Source organism: Panthera pardus, unplaced genomic scaffold (genome assembly GCF_024362965.1).
Source record: "Panthera pardus isolate Hobbes unplaced genomic scaffold, ASM2436296v1 HiC_scaffold_3, whole genome shotgun sequence".
Lineage (NCBI taxonomy): Eukaryota > Metazoa > Chordata > Mammalia > Carnivora > Felidae > Panthera > Panthera pardus.
The window spans coordinates 27705807-27732062 of record NW_026526876.1 but is presented as its reverse complement, the minus strand read 5'-3'; the positions used below and the strand labels follow the sequence as shown (position 1 = coordinate 27732062).

Here is a 26256-nt window from a genome sequence, read left to right as displayed (position 1 = left end):
CTTCAAGGCCTCCGTTGCCTGTGGGTGTCCTCAGCCTAGGCATGATCTCACTTCGTTACCACCAGAAGTTTATGAGCCAATAAACTCATAGATGAGGAAAGGGGACTGGAGGGGGGGCAGTCCCATGGGGACCTGGGTTTGACAGTATGACTGGGACACCCCAGGGAATTAGCAGGGAATTGGACCTCTCAAAGGCTGCAGATTCTAGTCTGATGGTAACATCCCTACCCCCAAGCTGGGTGCTAGGGCAGGTGCCTCAAACAATGTCTGACACCCAAAACTTCTCACAAGGGTCCCAGCAAGGGCAGTGTTGAGTGATCTCCTCAGCCAGTGATGCTGAGCATCTCCTGGGGCATTCTCTGACAGAGCACAGATTCCTGGATGCCTGTCACACAAAATCAGGTGAGATGGTGCCCTCCAGAGGTCTGCAAAGTTCTCGGCCCTCCAGGTCCTTCCTGGCACAAGGAAGGGGAGGGGGACATGGGAAGGGGACCAGATCTCTTCTTTGTCAGATTTCCTTTATTCTTCCTTCTCTTGCTTCCTCCTTCCCTTCCCTTCACTCCCTCCCCTTTTCCCTCCCTCCCCCCTTTCCTTTCATCTATCCATACACTTATGTCTCTTCCCATTCATTAACCTTTCAGCCCATCCATATATCTATTCATCCATCCATCCATCCATCTGCCCACCCACCCATCCATCCAACCTTCCATCCATCTTCCATCCATCCATCTATCCATGTTGTGTCTATCCACCCTGCCCTTGTTACCGTATCCTGTTCTTTCCCTGAGACTTATAAGGGCAGTACAGGGATTTAGTATGGAGAATCTGTGACTCTACCCGGGCAGAGTTTGATCTTTGACCTTTAACTTTCACCCAGAAGACACCGAGGAACAGGGTTTCCAGTTAGCAGAACACTGGGCCTTGCTGGTTAGTATTATTATCCTGTCCTTCCCCATTGCCTTGGCAGCCCCCCAGGCTCTCCTGGAAAGCCCCAGTTCCCACAGCAGCCTGGCATTGCAGTCAGGACTGGGCCAAGCTAAGCCAGCACTATATTTATCACAGCCATTTCTTCCACACCTGTATAAAGTACTGTCCTCCCAATGCTGGGCCCAGCCAGGTCCCCAAGTGCACCCCCCTACCAGGAGCCCGAGTGGCCTGATGGGCAGGACAGGCAGAACAGGATGTCTACAGGGGTGTTGAGCACTCACCTTCCATAGCATCAGAGATACCGCTGTCTGCGCTGCAGCTCTGCCTTGGAGGCCCCTTCTCCCCCGGTGATGTGTCTAGGCTGCCATTGCAGTCTTTACCGTGGGCTGGGTCCCCATGTGCCTCCCCGCCTTCCAGAGCCTGGGCGGCCTTGGCCTGTGGGTCAGCAAGGGTGGTGCGCATGGAGTCCATCTCTGAGCCCAGTGGATGGACTGACTCTCAGAGTTTCTTTCCAAGTGCTTTAGGACGGGGGCCCCTCTTCTTTTCCTGCACTGAGCCCGGTGCAGTTTGGGGGGCAATCTCTGCGGCAGTGGGGCTGACAGGGTAGGGGCCAAAGTGACTGAAGACCTTCATCCCCAAAGACCCTCCATTCTCTGAAGCTTTGACTGACCCCACACTTGATGAGATGGTAAGAAATGGGCAGCTGCTCCCTGGGGCCTCATCAGGACCCACCTCTCCCTCAGCACAGACCCATTTCCTGCCCCAAAAGAATCACAAAACCATAGATATTTGAGCTGGAAGGCTACTTCAGGTTTAACTGCTCCAGATCCCTGTTGTTTATGGGGAAACAGAGGCACAAAGCTGCAAACTACTCTTTCTACTGCCTAGACCTCCCATCCCACCACAGCCCCCAGCTAGGCCTGGGGCCTAGCGCTCGCCCTGCCTTGCAACCTCTACCCCATGACTCTCCCTCACCCTCTGCCTGCCCGGGAGAACCCAGGCTGAGGGGCAGGGAGCTCCCTGGATCCTCGGCCTCCTCTCCCTGAGTTCAGACCTTCTCCAGCTCCTCCTGCTGCTTTTTGAATTTCTCCAGCATCTGCTGAAACTCTTCTTCTTTCTCCTGATCCTCAGCCAGGGTGGCCTCGTTCTGCTCTGCATATGCCATGGCCACCACTGCCAGGATCAGATTGATGAGGTAGAAGGAGCCCAGGAAAATGATGACCACGAAGAAGATCATGTAGGTCTTCCCAGCTGCTCGGAGGGTCTAAGAGGTGGGGGGAGGAAGAGAGGGGGTGTCACATGGTACCCTGCTGGATTTCACCCACCACCCCTCTCCACATACCCATTGCCCAGATAGGTAAACAGGTCCCTCACAGAGCCTGGCGATTTGAGGACCTTGAGGCAGGGTATGGTCAGCTTTGGCAGGCTAAGCCACATTCTGGGGAGCTTCAAAATATATACTTGGGATCCAGACTTCCCTGGTCTCCTGGCTTAGAGATCCCTGAGGACCTGAGATAGACATCTTGAGGTCAGAGAGCCAGGATTTAAAAAATGGTGAACATGAGCTTTGGGGTCAGTTGAATCCTACAGTTCTACAGTTCCTGGCAGCTAGTAAGAGCTCAACAAATAGTAGTTGTCATTATTACTATCGTTAATATCGTCAGTGTTAGAAACATTATCAGTGGCCAGAAGGCACTGTTGCTCTAGACTCAACCTGCCTTCCATGCAAACAGTAGAAGCTAAATAACTGTGTAAGAGCAGAGTTGAATTTCTAAGCGGCCCGACTGCTTCCTGTGAGGCCTGGGGGTCTGTGCCAGGCCCAGATCTCAGTACTTAAGGCAAAACTGGTAAAGGGAGAAAAGGCTGTGGCTCGGATGTGGGTGGGTCCCCAGTGTCAGAGGGCTCCAAGAACCTGTGTGTAGGGGCACTGAGGGGAGTCTCAGGGAGGAGGTGGCCTTGCTCTGGGTCCCGCCAAGCCCTGAGAAGACTGTAGGGATGGGAGAGGTGGCCGTAGGGCTGAGAGGCAGGGTGGGGGCAGTTGTACCAGCTGGAAGAGGTTCTCCCAATAATCCTGTGTCATGAGGCGGAAGAGAGCCAGGAAGGCCCAGCTGAAGGTGTCATAGCTGGTGTAGCCATAGTTGGGGTTCCGCCCAGCCTTGATACACTCGTAACCCTCGGGGCAGTGCCTGGGGATAAAATGGGGTGCTGGCTTTAGGGAGGGAAGAGAATACCAGCTGAGGGACAGATGGGGGAGCCCAAGGGGAAAAAAATCCTATAGTTCTGTCTGTATCCCCCAAACAGGGAAGTGTTTCAGTCATGTCCATGGGTCTTCCTCAAATTCCCATCACCCCCACCTTCCTGTCCCTAATCAGCTCCCATCTTCCAACACGTTCCCTGGGACAGTTTTTCCCACTCCCCAGTATCACTCACCCAGCATCACTGCTGTTCCCACAAAGCAGGGCGTCATTGGCACCCTCCAGGAAATAGAAGTTCCCTTTGGGAGTCAGAGGCCACAAAGGAAACATGTCACCCACGTGGACACACTGTGGACACATGCACCCATTGCACTCCTGTGGACACATCTGTGTGGACCACATACACCAAATGGATGCTCTCTGGGTGCCCCTCCCCCTCCTTTAAGGTCTCTGGGTAGATGCACTATAGGGATCTCGGCCGCAAGCAGTCAGCTCAGTGCCCTGCTGTGGTTGTGGCTGGGCAGTCGGGATACAGCAGGGGCACAGAGAGGCGGCAGGATCATACCTGCAATGCGCATGCCTGGGGCCACCACGCACCTGAGCAGGGCCCCTGACTGAGGGGTGAGCAGGCCGGGGGGGCGGGGGAGCTAGAATCCAGGGGCCAGATTGAAGAAGGGGTACCTTTCTCTAATTTGCTAGAAGGCATTGTGTAGACTAAGTGTGGCTGGCGAGACTGTGTGGCTTGCGCGTGTGTGCCCGTGAAGTATGGCATGTGAATAGGCGAGCGTGCGGGTGCCTGGTGGTGACCCTGCCAGGGTGCCAGCACATAGTGTTATGGAGGAAAACAAGGAACGTGTAGGTTAGGGAATACGGACTATGGGCCGCTGCTTTTCATAGCAGAAGCTTTAGGATTTTCAGAGCAATTGGTCATTTATTGTCACGCTCACCCTTTGAGAAAGGTATTGTTGCCTCAGTTTCATAGGGGAGGGTACTGAGGGTTAGGGAGACCGAGGGACGTGTCAGCGGATACCCAAGCTGGTAAGTGATGGATTTAAGCTCAGGTCTCCCCTGCTGCTTATCTCACAAGGGGCTGCCCTAGGGGCTGGGGCAGATCCCACCAGCCTTCCCCCCCCCCCCCCCCCCCGCATTCCTTACCTTCATCATTGATGTAGGCGTCCCAGTCAAAGGTATAGTTGCTGGCCCAGCTCTCGTGGCCGGTCCACGTCTCATTACCATACCACGTCTCATTACCATACCACGTATCGTTGCCGTACCACGTGGTGTTGGTGTCGTTGAAGGGTGGGGGCCAGCGCACGCACTTCTGCCGCAGGTTTCCCATAAAGAGCTGCAGCCCGACCAGGGCGAAGACACTCAGGCAGAAGACGGTGAGGATCATCACATCCGACAGCTTTTTCACCGACTGGATCAGGGCCCCCACGATCGTCTTCAGCCCTGACCATAGGGAGGAGGGTAAGAGAAGGGGGTGGGCGGGGTGATAACTCACTCCGCTATCCTCTGGAGCCTCTGCCTACTGCATCTCTCCTTCAAGGCGTGAGTTACTAGGGGCACCACTTCCTTGAAGCCTTCCCAGAGTAACCCCACCCTCCTCCGATCACATCCTTGATGTGGAGCCTTCGAATGGCCACAGGGCCTCGGCCACCAGAAGAATGCACTTTACATAAGGACTTTCCAGGCTGTTGCCTGACTCGTAGAGTAACACACGGGCACACGGTGGAGTTGCATGAATGTCACTAGGTCAACACTCCCAAAGTGTGTTCTACACAACACTGATCTCCCAAGCTGTGCCCTTAAAAGAAGGGGTTCAATCATGTTTGGGAAGGGCTCAGCTCTAGATTCTGCTCTTGGAGAGTCACTGTAAATTATCCCATCAAAGGCTCTGACAAGTCCTACAGAAACAAGCGAAAACTTTAATACCATGTTTCCTTAACTTACTTAACAGAACCCCCTTTCTTTTTTCATTTTTTAAATGTTTGTTTATTTTTGAGAGTGTGAACAAGAGTGAGTGGGGGAGGGCCAGAGAGAGAGGGAGACAGAGGATCTGAAGCAGGCTCTGTGCTGAGAGCCGAGAGAGTGATGTGGGGCTCGAACTCACGACCTGGGAGATCATGACCTGAGCCGAAGTCGGACCCTCAACCACTGAGCCACTCAGGTGCCCCAGAACCCCTTTTCTTATTAACATCTAAGGAACAGCAGGATTCACTCTGAGAAGCTCTAGACTGAGTTGGAGATAATAATATATATCTATAATATAGATATAATATATATCTATATATAATAATATCTATATATAATAATAACATCTCCAAACCTGCCTCTTTGGGCAAAGGCATAAAACATCTTACAGAATTCCAGGGACAGATTCCCATCATTTATAGAAGAGCCATAACTTCTTTGGGCCTAATCAGAGTGTCTCTCGCTTCCATATTAGTTCATTTCCTTATCTTAGCCTGTTGGGAAAACAGGTGCTCAACCGCCCTCTTATCAAAACACTCTGAGCTCTGAGGATGCTGGAAGCTGGCGTCGAGGAAAGGCACGGTGGCTTCCCTCGGTGGCCAGCGAGCAGTATGGCCTTTGGTAGGCACTTCCCCTCCCAGGGTCTCTCAGGGTCTCACCTTCCTCAGCCACAGTTTGAGGGGGTTGGACTAGGGGAGAACATGCCCATGTAACCCTCCTAACAACCCAATGAGTGGTGCCATTATTATCCATATTTTACAGGGGAGGAAACTGAGGCATAGACAGGTGAAACCACTTGCGTAAAGGCCAAGTTAGCTAGTGAGACTTGAGCTCAGGCAGTCTGGCTCAGAGTCTGTGCTGGGCTTCCTCTCCAGTGCCCATCTTCCAGCCTCTGGCCCCTTCTCTTCCCTGGCAGTGGGGGCCTCCCTGTGTATCCAGGTTTTGGTGTGAGAGTGTTATGACCCTAGGTCAGCCTCCTGGAGCTGTGTGTCACGTTCCAGGCCTGGGCATGGGGCGAGGCCTGCTGGCCCAGGCAGGGGGTCCCCCAGCTCCCCAGTACCTGGGATGACTGTGATGGTTTTCAGGGCCCGCAGCACCCGGAAGGTTCTCAGGGCTGAGATATTGCCCAAGTCCACAAACTCTGTCAGGTACCTGGGCAGGGGGGATGAGGTGAAGGCTGTGTCAGAGTCAGAAGTGGGTGTTAGGGCAGAAATCGCAGCTTCTCCAGGCCCAGAATGAGGATTCCCATGGAATCTTTGTGGTTGGGTTACCACAGGGGTTGGGGGAAAGGCCAGGTCAGACACCCCAAGGTTCCTGTTGGGGCCCGAGAGCTGGGAAAGACAGTGCAGGAACTTTGCTGGGCATAGCCCAGCTGTCCCAGTGTTGGAGGGCCTGTGGGACTGGGGTCCAGGGCTGCCATGTGTGTTTGCACATGCGCTGGGAGAGCCTCCAAGCCAGACTCCAGAAATGGCAGCTCCTGGAATTGGACAGCTCACTGCACACTTGCCTGTGATCCCCACGGTTCACCCCTCCCAAAGGGTCAGCCCACTCAGCTGCCCTCTTTGAAGCCTGGCCCCCTCCCCTCCCCCTCCTCAGCCTTGGGACGCCCTCTGGGCCCCGCTCACGCCATCATGATGACACTGAAGTCCAGCCAGTTCCAGGGGTCCCGGAGGAATGTGAAGTCGTCAATGCAGAAGCCTCGGGCCAGCATCTTGATGAGGGACTCAAAGGTATAGATCCCTGTGAATGTGTACCTGGTGGGGAGAGGGCAGGCAGGGGCAGGTGTGGCAACGACAGACCTCCCAGGAGGGAGGTCACAAAAATGAAATATGCCACCCAGGGGGTTGAGGATATTGGTGAGAGGGACAATGTGCACCACCCGAGGGCTTACGGTGTTGATGGGGTGACAGTTACAGAGTGTGTGTCTTCCTGGAAGACAAGAGCAGTATCCTCAAAGTACAGCCCCCCGGGGTGAGCTGTGTCCCAAGCCTGGGGTTGGGGGGGCGGGTACTCCCGAGAAGGGGAAGACTTACTCCACATGCTTGGACCAGGAAGGCGGGTCGCTCATGGTCATGAATACACAGTTCGTCAGGATGGTGATCATGATGAACATGCTGAACAGCGTCAGGGGGAGGGTCAAGGAAAGTGAGGGAGCAGGTGGGGAGGGGAGGTGGACGGAGGGCCTCCTCACCCACAGCACCTGGCTTTGCCCGTCCCCAACCCCTTCGTGCCCCTGCTCTCACTCCATTTGGGCAGGATATGAGTGAATGAGCACCTTGATGGCACCACGTCTGATGATGCTGAAAGGGCTCAGCATGTAGAGAGCTGGTGTAGCGGAGAAGCGAAAGATGGCCTTGCCCTTGTTAAGCACGATGAAGGTCTGAGGCAGAGAGAGAGCTGTGAGCTGTACGGACAGGCAGACAGACGGATGATGGACAGACGGGTAGAGGGAACCCTCCTAGGCCCAGACCTTCTTGTTGCTGTAGTAGGGGTCCAGGTCCTCCAGGGGGATGCCGATGACCTCCGGTGGGGGGTCCCCATAAATAAGGGGCAGGCTCTTGCCAGCCTCCAGGTCGCTGCGTGGCTTCCTTTCAGGCTCCTCAATCTCCATCTGCTTGTTCCGCTGCTGCCGGGCCTCCTCCTCCACTGCCCGGCGTTCTATGGCTGCCAGGGACTCCCGGGTGAAGGGGCGCAGGCTCTCAGGGCCCAGAGGCACCAGAGTGGGCAGAGATGAGCTGGCCATCCTCGCATCCTGGGCTCAGCGGCCAGGAGGGTGGCAGGTAGCCGGGAAAGCTGCTGTGCGCAGCCCCCCGGGGAACTGGGCGGCTACCCCGCCCTGGGCCTGCTGTCCGCTACTCACCTCCTGCCTGCCCCGGAGGCCAGGCCGGAGAGGTCGGCGTGCAAACCTTGTCGGGACTGGGAGATGCACCTGCAAGGCCTGGGTGCTGCTGCCGCACAGGTGCTGGACGTAAGCGCATCACCCCCAGCCCTGCACCACGCTCTCCCCAGCAGGGGGTTGGCTGCCCTCGGGACTGACAGCAGACCAACCTCTTCGGTCTTGAGGACTTGGGGCCAATGCCCCAGTGCCCTCAACCACTTCCTGGGTCCACGCTCCGGAACTGGGTGGCTTCAGCCTATGGGGACAGAGAGAACCACAGCTGGCCATGCTTAAGAGTGGCGTCTATTGTGTAGGGAGGTGGAAAGGAGTCAGATGTGAATGTGCAGGTGGGCCCAGAGGATGCACCAAGATGAAGGGCCTGTTTGGGAGGAGCCTAAAGCAGGAAGGGCAAATGAATTTCATCTTGAGGGCTGACCTGGATCAGCTGCTATTGGCTGCCTGGAGATGCGGGCAGATACCATCGAGGTTGCGGCCAGACTTGGTGCAAAAAGACTGCCATGATTGATTAGTGATGTCTGCCAGGGCACGAGAAAGGAGAATGTAGTGAATCTGCCTGTATTTGCCATTCCTGGCCTGGAGGGAAGGGGAAAGAAAGATGTAGGGTGTGGACTACCTTGTCCTGAGGTTTGGGGAAGCATGATGTCAGGCTGGGAGAGGGAAGCAGGAAGGGATCCCGGCTCCACAGAGGGTTCCAACAGCCCCCTCCGATGGAACCTGTGGGATCTAACCCACGGGCAAGCAGGGGAGCTGGAACAGGAAGATGCAAGGTGTGTGCGGGGGGCCACATCAGGAGAGCCTGCAGATACTAATGTGGAAGAGGAGGGTACAAAGGAAAGGTTATGGGGACAAAGTCAAGGACAGTTTCAATGGTGGGGGCAGGGCTAGAGCTCCCAGAGACGGTTTTTGGCTGGTGGTCCCCGTACGGACCGGGTGGATGAAGGGGCACCCATCCGGAGCCTTAGAGGCCTGTGGAAACTGTGTGGACTGTCCTCTGGCCTCTCCTGGCAGCCTCACTCCTGCCCAGCCTTCCCTGTGGAAGGGAGGTGGTAGGTCACTTATCAGAAAGGCCCTGGGGAATGACCCACATCCAAAGGCAGGCCCAGGGAGACCTCTGCGGTCCGGTCACACAAACCATGCAAGGTCTGCACAGATAGACACCCCAGAGCCACGTCTCCACCCAGAGGGCTTGGACAGACCCCGCCAGAGACATCCAGAGCTACACTGGAGGGCAGCTCTTTTTCAGAGGGTGCAGATGCCTCTGCAGTGCCCCTGCTCTGGCCGGCACGACACTTCCTCAGTCTTGGTCAACAGGTGGGGAGGGCGGCCCAGGGAGAGGCCAGAGCCATTGGGCAGAGCCAGCCACGCCCCCGGGCCTGGCTGCCCAGCTGCTCCCTACCATCACCCAGGGAGTCGTGTTTCCACGGGGATGACTCTGCTCATCCCTGCTGACCCCGTCCTCAGCTGCTCATCGGCCCCATCGTGTGCATGGGAACACGTGTGTGAGCACACACATGTGCACACACACACACGCACACCCCACAGTCATACCCTACCATTTGCTACACACCTTCCCGCCTTCAGCCCGTCGCTGCCCTACAGACACGCCCACACAGAAGACACTGACCTGCCGGATGGCCCTGGAGAGAGACCCCCATGGCTGCTGGGCTCCCTCCCAGTTCACAGGCCACGCCTGGCAACAATCCTCTGGCCTGATGCTGTCCACTCTGCCCTTCACAGGGGCCCAAGCGGGACGACAGAGAACCAGAGACAGTCTGGCTCCGCCCCAGCATTCGTGGAAACTACACTCACTGGAGTCCCTGGAGGCCCCCAGAGGACAGACCCAGCAGTGTCTCCTCAGCTGGCCCTCCTGGTCCCCCTCAGGCACCTCACACTGCCACTGCCTTTCTTCCTGAGAGGAGGGCCTGTCCTATCCCTCTGGCCACTGTCTCCACCTCAGCTTTGTGAACTCCTCCTTCCCACTCCTGGAAAACACTGCTTCTCCAGGGCCTGGTCTGTAGCCCCGTTTTCCTTTTTTTTTTTTTTAATTTTTTTTTTCAACGTTATTTATTTATTTATTTTTGGGACAGAGAGAGACAGAGCATGAACGGGGGAGGGGCAGAGAGAGAGGGAGACACAGAATTGGAAACAGGCTCCAGGCTCCGAGCCATGAGCCCAGAGCCCGATGCGGGGCTCGAACTCACGGACCGCGAGATCGTGACCTGGCTGAAGTCGGACGCTCGACCGACTGCGCCACCCAGGCGCCCCAGCCCCGTTTTCCTTTTGACAGCACGGACCCCTCCTCGTTGTGTCCATCCCTGCCCCGGGGGGTAGCCACCACCCACCTCCTTTCCATGGTCACTATGGCTTTGCCGTATCTGTTCCCACTTCCCCAATGGCCCCAGACCGGTCAGGTCAGAGCTTTGTGCAGCCAGAGCCTTCAAAGCTCTAAGATAAATGGTAATTCATGCCCTGCCTATGTGATTGCCTGGTGGTATCCGTCTCCCCCACCAGACTCCTCACAGCCTGGGGTTTGGGGTCACCACTGATTCTGGTGCCTGGCACGTTGGTACAGGTCTGTTTAACGATTGCCGCCCGGTCCCCGCCTCTCTCCACTCACCTGGGCTCAACCCTGGGCTCCAGACCCACAGATGGCACAGCCAGCCTGGCACCTCCTCCCGCTGATCCCAGCGGCCCCAGACGGACTCCTTGTCTCTCCCTTCAAAATCTGCACTTCACCCTAAATTTCTCTCCCGCCCTCTTCACCAGCCCTGAAGCCCTTCGCATCTGGATGTCTTGGTATGTGAGAGGGAAAGTGCCCTCCCTGGCTAGGCCAGTTGAGGCACAGTTTTGGTTGGTGTATACCTGCTCCGTTCCCAGGCCCAGCACCCACGAGGCTCTCCATCCTCCAGGCTTCATCACCCCTCACCTGCTCCATCCAAACACCCCACCTGCCTCCCTACTCCCCACTGGGCTCCCCTGCAATCCACCATCCGCACTGCCAAAGCCACAAATCTGATCAAACCCACCTCCTCCTTCAGTGGCTTCTCACTGCTTAGTAGTGTGTCCACACCCTTCCACCTGGCTCCCCAGGCTTGCCACGATCCAATCCCTACCTGACCCCCTCCTCCTGCCCCACACGCGCCCATCCTCTGGCCATGCTACGTCCGTCCTCACAAATGGGCCAAGCTGTTTCACACCTACCCCCACACCTTTGCTTATGGTCTGCTTGCCTCCTGGAACACTGCTTCTTTTTGTCACCCCAGAGAACTTTAGTCTTTCTAGACTCAACCTACCTGGGCACCCTGGCTGAATGGATTGCTTCTTTGTACCACCAAAGTGCCTAATACGGAGCAAAAAGGTTATTGAATGAGTCAATGAATGAATGAGTGAGTGAGTGAGTGAATGAATGAATGAATTCGAGAAACCCTCCACCTTTGCCCCTTTCTCCTGTAAGCACACCCTGTACCTAAATCATGACCAGAGACCACATCTGCTCTGATATCCCCTCCCCCCACCTCCTTCCTCAGTTCACCCTCAGGTGCAAGTGCCCCTTGTCACTGTGATCCTTGGGCTGCTTCCTGCCCTCACGCCTTTTTTTCTGCATTTTCTCCCTCTCCTACAGAGCCCTCTGACCTCACTTCCCTACGTGTTGTCTCAATGACAAGAGCCATCCTTATAAACCCTCCTCGAAAATACCTTCAACTCTTGCCTTCTCTCTCCTTCCATTCCACTCACCTGGGGAAACCCCAGCCCCCCTCTCCCAGCTGTGTTTCTGAATCAGCCCCTGGGCAGCCGGACGTTGCCAGAGCAAAGACCAGGCCTGGCTGGGTTCACAGGTGACTTTGTGGTTACAAACTCTACCTTTATCCTCACTTCTGCCCTGGGGAGTGCAGGTTTCTCTGATGGTCTCACCTCACTTTTCCACTTAAAAAAATTTTTTTTGAGGGTGGGTGATGGGTATTGAGGAGGGCACCTTTTGGGATGAGCACTGGGTGTTGTATGGAAACCAATTTAACAATACATTTCATATTAAAAAAAAAAAGAAAAGCCCACATAAGTAATAGTGAAAAAAAAATTTTTTTAATGTTTATTTTTGAGAGAGACAGTGAGTGGGGAGGGGTAAAGAAAGAGGGAGACACGGAATCTGAAGCAGGCTCCAGGCTCTGAGCTATCGGCACAGAGCCTGACACAGGACTCGAACTCATGAGCTGTGAAATCGTGACCTGAGCTGAAGTTGGCCGCTTACCCAACTGGGCCACCCAGGCGCCTCTTGCTTTTCCACTTTTTGAGAAAACTATTCCATGCCTTCTCTTCTTTCCTCTAATCCACCACCCCCCTCCCCGTGATGCTCTCAGCTGGTGACTTTGCCTCAGTCTTCGATGAGAACATAGCATCGCACCCTATCTAACCAACAAAACCATCTTCATGCCCGGCCCCTTGCCTTCACCATCCCGCAAAACTGGAAGAAGAATCACCAAAGGCGAGGCCTTCCACATGGGCTCAGCCCCGACCCCTCTTGCCTTCCCAAGGACCGCATTCTCTAGCTATCTTCTCTCTACCACTGTGAACCTCCTCCTGGCTATGACCAGGATCTCCCATCTTGAAAATAATGGCAGTGGTGACAAAAGCTCTCCCGGTCTCATGCCCCTTCATCCATTGCCCTATTTTTCTATTTCCTTTCATGGAGAAGCTTCTTAGAAAGTGTCTACACCAGCTGTCTTTACTTCCTTACCTTTTGTTTGCTCTCTAACCCATTCCAACCTGGCTTCCATTTCCCCCACTCAACTGAAATGGCTTTTGTCAAGTCACTAGCACCCTCTCTGCTGCCAAGTCTGCTGAACACTTTTCTGTCTTCACCTCCCTCAACCTCTCAGAAGCATTCAACCCAGTTGGCTGCAGCCCCCTTCTGGAAAGCCTCTACTCGCTCAGCCTCCATGAGAGCATAGCCACGGCTTCCCTCCTACCTCTCTGGCTGCTCCTTCTCAGTTTCTTTGCTTGTTCCTCTTCCTCTCTTCAATCTCTAAAGCTTCTCAGGGCCCAGTCTGGGTCTGGATGGCATCATTCTTAGGACTGTAAATTGTGTTATAGGAATATCGTAACATCTCCTTTGAACTCCAGACTGATATATCCAACTGCCTACTGAACCACTCTGTGTGGATAGCTAACAGGCATCCCAACCTATGATATTTGGAATGAAACATTTGCCTTCCTCAACTGTTCCAACCCGCAGGCTTCCCCAACCCAGAAAACATCTATCCATCCATCTGGTTCCTCCAGTCAAATATCAGGGTGCCTCTTTGAATGCTGTTTTTTTCCTCGCCTTCTACGTCCAGCCCATCCAAGGTTCCATTAATACCATCTCCAAAATATACACGTCCTCCACCTTTTCCCCTTAGACCATATCACAATAAGCTCTCACAATAACCTGTTTCCTGATAACTGCTTTTGCCCTGCCCCCCTGCAAACCTGCTCCATAGAGCAGTTAGTGATCTTTTAAGAATAAGAAACTAATCATGTTGTTTCTCCTGCTTAAATTTCTCCAGCAACTTCCTGTTGTGCTTAGAACAAGACCTAAATGTCTTACGGTAGCCTACAAGGCCCTGGGGATCCAGCCCCTGTCTCCCTCTCCACCCTGTCTCCTGATTCTTCCCTGCTCCCTCTGCCCCAGTCCCACTGGCCTCCTTCCAGCTCCTGGACCACTGGGCTTATGCTTGCCTTTGGCTTTTACCTGGCCCTGTGCTCCCCTCCCTCTTCACATGGCTCTTCCATCTTATCCCCCCCCCACCCCCACCCCAGTCTAGGCTCAAATGTCTCTTCTCCAAGTGGCTTTCTCCTTCTCTACTCTCTATCACAGTCCTCTGTATTTTCCTTGACATCATATGTCATAATTGGTAATTACTTAAACAAGTAACTTGCCTAATTTATTTGTCTAGACTGAAATGCCAAGAGGACAGGAACTGTCTGTCTAGGTCACCATGCCCAGTCCCAGGATTGGGCACAGAGTAGGCGCTCAGTACATGTTTGCTGAAAGAATGAGCGGATGAAAACTTGGATGCAGACCTTTCCATAGTTAAAATGGATTCCGATATGTTTCATTGTTTCATCCATTTGCTCATTTATTTATCCATCCATCCATCCTGTTAATAAGCCAGAAGCTAAGCTAGCCCCGAACAGGACTCGAAGATGCACCAGTCGGGCATCTTGCTTTCTGAGAGCTGGTAGTTAGGGGAAAGGGGACATGGGGACATATAACTATGACATGAGGAGAAATCAATGCTTACTCTAAACAGGGGAGGTCGTCGTGCTATGGAAGTTCAGGTGAATGAATGGCTACTTCCAGGTCAGAGAAGGAAAGATGTGGCTTTTCAGTTGGGCCTGAAAGGATGCTTAAGTTATAAACACAGAGGAATGGAGGGGAATAGTACTCCAGGGAGAGGGAGCAGCCAGAACAAAGACAGAAGCAGGACATAGGGAGATGCATTTGTGTCAGTCTTTGTGGGGCACAGAATCTATTCAGGGATTGGGGGAAGGTGGGTTGGGCAGCTGGCTGGCTATAGCAGGCCTGGGCATCTGGACTTCACCCTGCAACCCTGGAGAGCCCCTCACATGGGGCAGTGTGTCCACCCTTTCGATATGTCTAGAGTAGACAGGACAAACTGTGCTATTTCCAGTGGACACCAGTGGAGGAATGAAAGGTTTCCTGGGATATGTGCACGGTGGCTTCCTGGCAGGGACAAGCAAAACAATGCCCCATAGCATGGGTTGGGTGTCATGCTGGCCCTTCTCCACGTGGCTCTTCCAGCTACAACCTGGAGTAAACGGGGCCAACGTGACAGCTTAAATCTTCCTTCCACCAGCCAGAGATTAGACTCTGGTCTCCACCCCAGTCTGTTCCTGAGATGTGGCAGCTGAGGGCCTGCAGGGGGCTCTACACAACCTCTTCCCATGGAATTTAAGAACCTTGGAGTTGCAAGGACCCAAGAGATCAAGGAGTCCAGCTTCCTCATTTTACAGATGGGGAACCTGAGGCCCAGAGAGGAGCAGCAACCCCCCACCCCCACCCTAGATCATGCATTTATTCATTCAACCAACATTTCTTGAGCATCTGCTCTGTGCTGGGCTCGTGCTAGGAGCCAGAATGTAACAATGGCAAACTCCCTGTCCTCATTGAGCTTGCATTCCAGAGGGAGGAGGCAGATAATAAATAGGGAAGCAAATAAGATAATTTTAGAGAGTGATAAATGAGAGGCCATGCCAAGAATAAAACCCAGCTCCCTGAGTGCCAGGGCTAGAGCCCGTTTAGCAAGTGAGAAGCCCCAACGGAACCTGCACTGAAACGGAAGTTTGGGCGGAAGTGGTGCGTAAAGTGAGGCCATCTTGGGGGCCTGGAGATGGTGAGCAGACAGGGGTGAGGGTGGGGAAAGAAGGGTGAGGAGTCGGGGAGCCAGGCTGGGGCCAGCTGTCCATAGGCAGGGAGCCGAGAGTAAGGACGCTAGAGGGTGAGGCGGCCCTTCTCTGGAGCAGGTCCAGCCCAGCATTGTCTTTCTCTGTGGGGCTGCCAGATTGGAACACTCAATTCCAGATATAGTCTGACCACAGAGAGAGAGAACTTTTCTCCCCAGCCTAGACACCCTTTGTATTCATTCATCCCAAGATGGCATTCTTTAGCCACCTCCTCATAAGGTGGCATTTACAATCACTCCTGATCTTCTCCTCATGAACTGTAGTCCGATTAGATCTTCCCCCATCCTATACGTTGTGCAATTGATTTTTCTCTTTTAAATCCAGGTGGACCCCAAACAAAATATCAGCAAGTCAAATCCAACAGTGTATAAAAAGAAGTATACACTACAACCGAGTGGGATTTATCCCAAGTGTGCAAGCACGTTCAACATTAGAAAATCAGTTGGGGCACCTGGGTGCCCCGGTCAGTTGAGCGTCTGACTTTGGTTCAGCTCATGATCTCGCAGTTCGTGAGTTTGAGCCCCACATCAGGTTCACCGATGTCAGCACAGAGCCAGCTTCAGATCCTCTGTCCTCCCCACCTCTCAAAAATAAACATTTAAAAAAGAAAAAGAAAGCAGTTAATGTAATCTATTACATCAATAGGTTAAAGGAGAAAAACCACATAATCATATAAAGAGATGCAGGAAAAGAATTTGACAAAATCCAACACCCATTCATGATTTAAAACAAAACAAAACAAAACAAAAAAACAGGAACAACTCAGCAATAGTGGAGAGTTTCCTCAACCTAATAAAGAACATTTACAAAAAAACCTGCAGCTCGGGCACCTGGGTGGCTCAGTCAGTTAAGCGTCTGACTTCAGCTCAGGTCAGTTGGAGCCCCACGTTGGGCTCTGTACTGACAGCTCAGAGCCTGGAGCCTGCTTCAGATTCTGTGTCTCCCTCTCTCTCTGCCCCTCCCCTGCTTGTGCTCTCTCTGCCTCTCTCAAAAATAAACATTAAAAAAAAAAACAACCCTACAGCTAACCTAGTACTTAATGATGAGAAACTAGAAGATTTCCATAAAGATCAGGAACAAGGCAAGGATGTTGCCTCTCACCACGCCTTTCCAAAATATATTGGAAGTCCTAGCTAATGCAATAAGACAAGAAAAGGTAATAAAAGGTATGCTGATTGGAAGTGAAGAAATAAAACTGTTTGTTTACAGATGACATGATTGTCTATGTATAAAATCCAAAAGAACTGAAAAAAACAAACTGAAACTAATAATCGTTTCAGGATGCAAGGTTAAAATAAATCAAAGTATAGGACTTTACATCCTACAAGTTGCCCTTGTTCATTATACCTCTTCACCTCTAGTCTTTTGTGAAAGCCTATCAGATCTTGATTTTTTTTCCTCTCAGTTCAACACTCTCACAGCTATGTATCTATGATCCTGACTGTCCCAAATTATTGGCCAAACACAGCTCAGGATAGACACCATCACCACCATCCCCCCCCCCCCCGCTCCCACCATATGCTTCTAGAACCTTCTCTCCTAGGATACCTATGCCTTCAAAGAGGCTCTTTCAAACATCCAGAAACCCACCAAATTGCACTGCATTGGCCTGGAATCCTCCGATAAGTATCAGCCATGCTGTACCACCCTGAGATGTGAAAACCACTTTGAGAAGCTCTCCATACCAGCCTGAGAACAGATGTGACCTGCCCCTCACAGCCTTCCCTGTTCTCTCTAGGGTGCATCCCTGTGGATGCAGAGATGGCAGGTGGCTTGCTGGCCTTCCTTGGGCCCCAGTCACCATGCCTCTTGCCAACCAACCATGCCTTTCATCTGCTGCAAAGCTGCATTCCAGGGTTAGGCTGTTTTGTTTCTCTGTGGATTGGAAACAAGACTACTTTAGAGCTGCATGTGGCCAGCGGAGACCCCTCCTTAGCTTCACCTGCAGTGGGGGCTCAGACTCACACCTTTCTGGGAGATTGAAAGAGATCAAACTTTTTCTATCCTGGCCAAAGACAGCACCGGGCATCTGGGTGGACTCCTTCCCAAATTCCTGCATTCCTATTGTGGCCCAGCTCCAAAACACAAAATAGAGCCCCATGCCCCCTAGTTATAAATCTCAAGTCACAGCTTTTTCTCAGCTGGGGCAGTCTGGGGGAAGGGGGGATGGGAAAGGGGTAGCTGTGTTATTTCTCTGCCAGCACTTAGGGCTGAGGCGCTGGCAGGCCAGGGGCCTGGAGGAAGTCACCCCGGGTGCCCTCCCCTCCTGATCTAATACTCTGCAGAGGAAATCTGCTCCAAGAGGTCTTGGAGGGAGGCCTAGAGCCGGGAGCGGAAACCTCCGGACACTCAGGAGCCCCGAGAGTTCCGGAAACAATCAGGGTCACATGAGGGGTGTTTCTAGGCAAGGGGTGGGCTAATGTTGATTGCGCTTTCCATGTGGGGCTCACTGGATCAACGCATGCCTCCTCCTTCTTTAGGCACCCGATTTTACCAACCTAATTATGTGTCCTTCGCGAGGGGTAAGAAAGAGAGGCGTGGCCACATTTATTTTGTACTTACTATATGCCAAGGTTATTTTGTTGTTCAGGATATGTCAGCAGCCCCTCCCCCACCCCCACAATTAGATCCATTCTCTGCCCGTCCCCAGTAGCTCTCAAAAAACATCAGTTAGTTTTCCCCAAACTGCCTCCTCCTCCTCTCAAACCTGACTCTTTTCCTTCCCCCAGGGTGTTTCTGGTCGGCTTGGGGCCAGATGAAGTAAAAACCCACAAATGGGAAATAGATCCTCAAATGGACTGTGTTTGGGTTTTGTGAGCTGTGCCCCCTTCCTTCTAACCCCTCCCAGCTCATCTTTTGGCGGCCCTAGACGCCTTTTCTCCTAGAAGCAAAGGCCCAAGAGTGGGTTTACCCTTGCAAGACTGAGCCTCAAATCAAAGGAATTCATCTTAAGATGTAGAATTCCAACTCAGTCAGCTTGAGGAAGAGTCTGTTAGGAGTGAAGGAGGTTGGTTCCTCTGGCTCCCAAATCTCAGTAGCTTCACTCGGCATCCTGACATGCATAGGCCCATGAGGTGGAGGCTTCAGAATTATTTCTTGAGGAAAAGCAGTCATGGGTATGTTCATTGGGTGCTTCCTGAGTGTCCAGCAATGTCCCAGCTAACAAAGACAGAGGCAGAATTTGAATGCCGCTCTCTGACATAAATCCATGTGCCGGCTACTACCTTGGGGAACTGGGCTGGCCTGACCCTCACCTGTCTGTCCTCTTCAAAGGGCAGACTGGGATCCTTGGGCCAAGCCCCTAAAATGTACCAGCTGGGGTGGGCACCTGGCAGGGCTAGACTCAGGTCTCCTGGGGCCTCGTGTCAAGAATTGTGGGAATGGGGACTACAGGTCAACAGCTTGGTAAAGAGACTTCCTCGAGGTATGGGTTTCTTTTGCACCAGTCGACCCTCATATACCCCCTAACTCCCTCTGCAGCCCAGTTGTACACACACACACACACACACACACACACACACACACACGCATCACTTCCATGAGTCATTTCCCAGCTGCTCCAAAGGGTGGGGAGGCTGATTAGTTCCAGCCAGGCCTGGGGCTTCCTGCCCTCTGCTAGCTCGGCTTTTCCCAAGGAGCTGCACGCATGACCACCAGTGCTCTATGGATGCCACCCTTAAAACCTGTGCGTGCACACCCTCTCCTGTGAACATCTGGGCCCACCTCACCCACCTTTGGGCAGATCTACCCCCTGCACACATGCCTGTCTCCCCTGCCCTGCCTATTTCCACCTACAGTCTACCCCGGGAGATGCCTGCCTCTATTCTCTTCTCTGCCCCACACCCTCACCCTTCCCAGACCGTGGCTGACAGGCTTTTTCCTTCTGTGGGTCCACTGAGACACTAACAAGAGGATTGTTCAAAACTGATCAGAGCCAGGGGCGCCTGGGTGGCTCAGTAAGTTAAGCGTCTGACTTTGGCTCAGGTCATGATCTCACGGTTCATGGGTTCAAGGTCCGTGTCCGGCTCTGTGCTGACAGCTCAGAGCCTGGAGCCTGTTTCAGATTCTGTGTCTCCTTCTCTCTCTGCCCCTTTCCCACTCGCACTGTCTGTCTCTCTCTCTCTCTCAAAAATAAATAAACATTAAAAAAAAAAAACTTGACCAGAGCCCACCTGGCTCCCACTTTCCTCCGTCAACCCCCCACCATCCACTTACAGTGAACTTTGAGCCCTCCCCGCTAGGTCCCCACATCCCTGCCAGGCCCTGGGGGCTGGGGATCAAGGTCACCAGCATCAGGAAGAGTGGCCCCCTTGCTTGCTGCCTGTGAAGCTTGGCCTCTAACTGGAAACCCACAAGAAAGGCTGGTGGACTGTTCCTGCCCCTTCAGCCAGCGTGGCCCTGTCACTACCTCCGAGAACTTTGCTTTCCCCCAGAAACTGCTCCAGGGCTGTTTTCCCACCAGCTACCCTGATAAAAGTTCTTTCTCCCAAACTGGGCCAATCTAGAACTTACAGGCTTCCCAAAAGGCCAGAGTCACAAGCAGATCTTACTAAAATATAAGGCAAAGGGACTCTGTTTTGCTTTTGGTTTCACAGTCCTCACGGCAAACATCTATAAACCGCAGACCCTCTTGGAAGGGGGTCTGCCGTCCATTTTATAAAAGGGTCTCCCTCACCTGAGGGAGACCAGATAGGAAAAAATATATATATAACCCCTCCCAACTATGTGCCCAGAGCTGGACAGGGTCGTCCCGCTTCCTGCCAGGCAGACCCACCTTCTCCACCTTTTGTGGCTCCTCCCCTCCTTTTGTTAACCCCCCCACCCCCACCCCCACCCCCACCCCCAAGAGGCCACATTGATTTCAGAGTCACAGCCTGGTAACAGCTGTGATAATTACCTACTAGTTAACACTTACGGAGACCTGACTACTTGCCAAGCATTGTTCTGGGCACCTCACATTCATGAGCTCATTTAATCCTCACCACGGTCCTACTATTAACACTCCATTGGACAGATGAGGAAACTGAGGCACGGAGAAAGTAAGTAACTTGCCAGAGGTTATTTAGGCCGTAGACTGGAAACCCGGCTCCTGGGGCTCTCGAAAGAGCCCTTGGCTCTTAAGCACTGAGCTATATCACCACCCAAGTCTAAACTGGACCATGACCTTCTAGCACCTACCTGGTGGGGATGGGGAGGGGGGCAGGGGCACCTGGTTTCACAAACCAGTTAAAAAACGGAGTGGTGTCTGGTGACCGTTGTGCATTTGCACCTTCTGTTCATGCTAGGGCTCCTGGCAGAGGGCAGCAAGACCGGAGGGGCAGGGGCGGCCTGCCCTTCCAGGGGTCCAGCGGCTTCTCTGTCACCCCCTCCCTCTCTGCTCCTCAAGCCCCTCCTGCTCCTCCTGCTGCCCCATCCCCCCCCATCGATGGCTGTTGACTGAAAACTGCAGGGAATAAAAATAGCTGTTGCTGATGAGGCAGAATGGGGGCCAGAGCACATGAAAGGCCTGGGGCAGGGGTGGTGGAGGTGGAAGGAATTGGGATTCCCCCAGCCCCATAAACACCCCCTGCGGGAGCCACTAGGGGCCATGGCCTGTCTCTCTCTGCCACTGCAGAGCTGGGGGCCCCTGCAGGAGGCCCGGCACCTGCCCCAGCCCGAGGGCTGCCCACTGGAAACCCCCCTGCCCCCGCTCCCCCCCCCCCCCAGTCTCAGGGGCCAGCTCTGCCCCCCACCTCCAGCCCTGCCCCAGCATCGGCGCCACTCGCTAGCTGTGTGCCTCGGCTGAGTGACGGCCCTCTGAGCCTGAACCTTCCAAGAGGAGTCAAGGAACTGAAGGTTTGTATGACCTGTACCCTGGTTGCTGACATCCACCTGCTCCATCCCCTCGCTTCTCCCTACCTGCTCTCGGGGAACCTCAGGCCTCAGATTTTTCATTTCCACTCAGTGCATCTCTTTCCTGTCACCTGGAGAGAGCCTTTCTACTCCTCTCTGTGAAGTCCAATCCCTTCTCTCCTCTCTGGCTATGCCTGGCCCCGGGAGACTTCTCTGAACTCCACCCCCAGTTGGGCCACCCCCTCCCCTCCCCGCCAATATCTACACTTTTCTCTATTCTGGTGGCCAGAGTTGCCTCCGAAGGCAGGGACTTTGTCAGGACCACCCCCATCATCCGACCAGGAGTTTTGTGCCTTCAGCATCGAACTCGGGGCTTCCCCTTGGCCTGGGCCTGGGGTTGGGGCCCAGAGAACCTGGTGAGGTAAGCCTGCTAGGCAGCCCTTGACACTCAGACCAGCCTATGGCTAGGAAGGTGACCCTGAGTCCTGAGCCCCCACTCCAGGCAGATTCCCAACCAGATATGACAAGCAGAGCCAGGCTAGGACAGGGCCACCTGGGAATTATCTTCCCAAAATCACACTAAAAATCCCAGCCGATCCCCTGAGAGAAGCCTGGGATGCAGATGGAAATGTGCCATTGTGTTTTATGTCTGGGTCCCTGCATCGCCCACACAACGTGATGTGGCTCCAAATACTAGTGTGATAACCACAACTGTCCACAACACGGCCATAAGGAGTAAGGCTGCCGGTCATGGGCAGGGGACTGGGGATGACCCCAGAAGAATCTGGAGGGTCCTGGGAGAACCAGTGTTTCTCTACCCCCGAACCCAGCCCTGCCCCACCTGTGTCTGGTCATTGCCACCACTAGGGGTCTCCTTAGCTCAGCTCAGGGCCCTGGGGGCAGTCGTGGCCTTGGTCATAGATGAGGGACAACAATGCCCACCACTGGCTCTTCCCCACCTCTCTGTCAGCCCCTTCCCCTCTCCAGACTAACCAGACAGGCCCCAAACTTGTCTCTAGCTAACTGTCCTCAAGCTGATTCATCCAGAGAGGCTAAATTAAACAGCCTTCAAGGCTCCTGTGGGCTCTAACCTTCCCAGGCTCTGGGGTGATTTATTTCTGTTCAGGCCCCCCGCTGCCAGTGTTATGGGTGGGAGGGGGACATGTTTAGTATCCACCTGGAGGGTCACCTCCCCACCCTGGGGCATCATGAGGCCTCACCAGGACCTGGCCCTGTGCCCAAGCAGGGGGAGGGGCAGCGAGACACAGTACTTAACTGGGTGGAGTGGGAAGGGGCTCAGGCCTTCTGTGCCACACCAGCGCCTTCTTGGAAAGCCTCAAGCAGCCTCCACCGCCCCCCCACCCCCGGGCCCTCTGGGCAGGGACCTCCCAATCTTTTGAACAAATGCCCCCCTCTGATAAGCAACACCACACTCCTCCAAAACCCCTTCTCCTACCTCTGCTCAGACCTTCCCGCCTCTTCCACTAGCCACTGCTCACCCTCCTCCCTGTGCCCCCAGTTCCTGGCTCTACCAGCAGGGAGAGGGAGGGGGGCTGTGTTCTGCCCTGGCACCGGCCTTGTGGCCCCCGAGTCCCCTCCCGAATCCCCCAGAATCCCCTCAGTGCCGTGGCCCCATCTTCTTCCCCTGGCGCCAGGCTTTCTGCCTTCCTTACTTGTCTAGGGAGGGAGCCTGGCGCACCACGGGCCGGCCGGGAGAGGCCAGGGCGGTGGGCAGAGCCTGGGCGGTACAGCCCGAGACGTGTCCTCTGCTGGCATCTCGAAGATTCCTGTTTCAGCAGAGCAAAGGAGCCGCCACCACCCCCCACCCGGCCTCCCGCCGCTCTCCTCCCCCCACAGCCCTGCCTTCCAAGCCACTGTGAACCGGCTGAGCCGCCACTGTGAACAGGCTGTTTTGGCTCCTCTGCTCTCCCCTCCTGAAGAAACTCAGCCGGGGTCACCCTGTGCTCGTCTGGAGCCGAGCCTTCGCCACTGGGCCATTTGTGACCAGGGCAAGGACCCTTGCTCAGAGCAAAGACAGCCAGCCAGGGGCACAGAGGGCAGAGGACGGGGCCACGAGAGGCAAGTTTGGGGACAGAGGGTCAAGGCACAGGCCGGGGCAGAGCAGGGCCCGGTGTGGGCAGGAGGACAGCGGTGCCCGGAGCGAAGTGGTGACTTCCTTAAAGCCAGCTGGGCACAGGGCCAGGGTGCCCCGCTCCTTGGGGTGGCCTGCCCTTGGGGTGCCGGCCGGGGCGGGGTGCGGTACTCACTGCCGGACAGGAGCGGAGCGCTTGCAGCCGAGCCTGGAGTGCCGTGCCCACCTCCGGCTGGGGCTGGGACTCTGGGGGACTTGGCCGGGGGGCCGGGCGGCGGGGACAGCTGCTGCCGCTGATGTCACAGGGTCATGAGTGAAACCTGAGGACTGGGCCAATCTTCAGGTGGGAGCCTGGGCCGCGCTTCCCTCACCGGGTGTGCTCAGGCTCAGCCTGGGCCGGCCGCACACTCTCCCGCTCACACGTGTGCACACGCACACGCACATGCGCACACGTGGCGGGGCACGCGTATGAGCCCGCTCACGCAGGTCCTTTCCCACCCTTGACGAGCTTACAGGGCTGGTTCTCTGTGTCAGTCTCCTTTCACACTCACTGCCAGGAGTCCGGGGGGCACACGCACACTTGCTCCGGTACGCCCTGTGGGTGTGCCCCCTCCCCACGCAAATGCCACACTCACACACGCTCAGCCATACGTGTAAATCACCCTCCACACGTGCACACAAACGCTTGCACTGCGTGTTACACCTGTTCCCGAACGGGCTTACTGCTCACGCAGACACACTCCCACACTCACACCAGGCTCGTGCGTGTACTTGTACACTTACAGCCGGGTGAACACAAACGTCGCATACCCTGGGCGTGAACTTTTATCAAGTGTCCGTCTGTGTGTACACACGCCCATACCCACGGTCACGCTCATGCACTCACGCATTTCCACGCATGTTACTTACATCCGTACTGTTGTCTACGTCCACACTCCTGTTCACGCGTACCCAGGGCCACCCGTGTGCACCTATGATCGTGAGACTTTCATCAAGTGTCTGCCTATCTGTACACCCACGTCCCCCCACACCCAAATACACACCGAAACACAGCACACATACACACATCCCTCACATCCCTCACACACACACACCTCCAAACACACACACACACACACACACACACACACACACACACACGCAGCTCTTAGCTGGACAACACAGCAGTCTCAAGGGTCATTTCTCCACCGCCACTACCCACCCCCCCACCCCGCCATCCCACCCCCCCCCCCCCCCCGCCATCCCACTGGCTAGACATCTGTCCCTCAGAACTTGGGGAGGGGACAAAGGGTGGGGGGCAGGTTGAGATTGGTTCAGCCCCCCTCCCCCCTCCTTTCTGGGTCTGTGGTGACCCCTAGTGGAGCTGTTGTGAAATGACCCGTCTCACAGCTCAAGCGCCTGCCCCAGGCGGACAAGAGAACCCCAAAGCTCCCGGCGAGGCTCCCCCCACCCACTCTCCCACAACCATCCCTGAAGCATCTTTTCTGGTAGCCAGCTCTCCAGCTGCGCGGAGCCCAGGACAGAGCGTGGCCTTTGTGAGGGGCGCAGGGAGGCCTGAGGAGTGGTCCCCCTCAGTCCTGGAGGCTGGGTGGCCTCTCTCCTCCCAGAGACCCTCTGTGGACACAGCCCGCAGCCTCCTGGAGCCCCTCCCTGAAGGCCAGGCCTGGCTGAGGCTTGCAAAGTTCCTGCTATGCCCGGATTTCCCGCGTCTCGCCCCAGGTGAGTCACTTCACACCCTCGAGGTTCGTCTTCCAAACCCACAGGTGTGAGCGTTGGTGTTCTCTGTGCATGGTTCTTATCCTGCTCTGCTCGCTGACCTTTCCTGACACACATTTGCCGTGTAGTTTTGTTGCTAACGTAATCCAGGTGTCTGGTCACCCCTGCCTTTTCTTTGCAAGGATCTTCTTCTTCTAGCGCTCAGAGGAAAAGCAAACGTTTTGTCTCATCCTTGCCGAGTTGTCTCCCCAGAACTGTTCCTTGGGGTCCCTGACATCACTCAGGGCCCTGCCATGGCTCCAGTTTGCTCTGCTGCTGGCTACTGTCCCCTTGGTAGCACAGTCCTCCCTGTCCGTGGGCACTGAGGAGAGGTGGTGGGCAGGCAGCTGTCATTCCCATATATGGCTCCTCCCTTTTGGTCTCTGCCTGGGCCCTGCCAAGAGCTCTGTGGGGGTAAGAACGACTTTAATGAGGGATTGAAGTAATTGAAGGGAATTGTAATATATGAGGGGGAGGGCTGCTGCATTCAGTTGCACGGGTTGTCTACTGTACAATTCTGGGCACCAATCACGTTTGCAATCATTATAGATTCATGTATTTTAGATGATAATTGTCTAGCAGATGGTAGCAAACTGTCCAGAGGACAAGGCTAATTTTTCTGACTTGCACAAGGTGTCATTTGGACTAGGAATAAGGCTGATTGGAAAACCAAAGTTGTATGTGAAGTATGACTTTTCCCCACAGCCCAAGGGGAATGAATGCCTCCCTCTCTTGATAACAGTATTCCTCCTTCCTTTGGGGGACTGCTCCTCCCCTACTCCAAATAGGTCATTCTGGGGTGGCCGCTGATCGCAGGACGATGACCCCGCCCCGGCCACGGAAATGGCCATGTCACCCAGATCTGGGCGATCCTCTTGGCCACAGTGGCCGGTCCAAAAGCTGGGTATGTGGCGCAAGTGTGGCCAGTCGTAGTCCTTCCTGGGGAGTTATATGTATTGATACAAAAGAAAGATGAACTCTCTCTCCTCAGGATTCTCTGAGTTTGTCTAGGGTAATTGAAGTAACAAGTCAGAAGGTGCCTGAGGAGTATTTCCCACCTAGCGGAAGGGCCTATCTGTAGGACGAGCCAACGAGAACACCACACACGATGCGGGGGC

The 26256-nt window shown here is 54.6% G+C and overlaps 1 protein-coding gene across 2 annotated transcripts in view; it reads right to left on the bottom strand.

The window, feature by feature from the left end:
• Nucleotides 1-23664, bottom strand: part of SCN4A (sodium voltage-gated channel alpha subunit 4) — a 44891-nt gene extending 21227 nt beyond the window's left edge. The window contains exons 1-11 of one of the 2 annotated variants that reach the window (XM_053892685.1): nucleotides 23559-23664; nucleotides 7567-8230; nucleotides 7358-7476; nucleotides 7130-7219; nucleotides 6722-6850; nucleotides 6157-6248; nucleotides 4278-4574; nucleotides 3358-3421; nucleotides 2972-3113; nucleotides 1982-2191; nucleotides 1209-1362 (exon numbers count right to left, since the gene is read on the bottom strand). In XM_053892685.1, coding sequence (XP_053748660.1) covers nucleotides 1209-1362; nucleotides 1982-2191; nucleotides 2972-3113; nucleotides 3358-3421; nucleotides 4278-4574; nucleotides 6157-6248; nucleotides 6722-6850; nucleotides 7130-7219; nucleotides 7358-7476; nucleotides 7567-7839 — 1570 coding nt within the window. In that variant the 5' untranslated portion in view covers nucleotides 7840-8230; nucleotides 23559-23664. Of the gene's footprint in view, nucleotides 1-1208; nucleotides 1363-1981; nucleotides 2192-2971; nucleotides 3114-3357; nucleotides 3422-4277; nucleotides 4575-6156; nucleotides 6249-6721; nucleotides 6851-7129; nucleotides 7240-7357; nucleotides 7477-7566; nucleotides 8231-23558 lie in introns of those variants that run through there. The other variant, XM_053892684.1, reaches the window with a different exon arrangement.
• Nucleotides 23665-26256: the final 2592 nt, after the last annotated feature.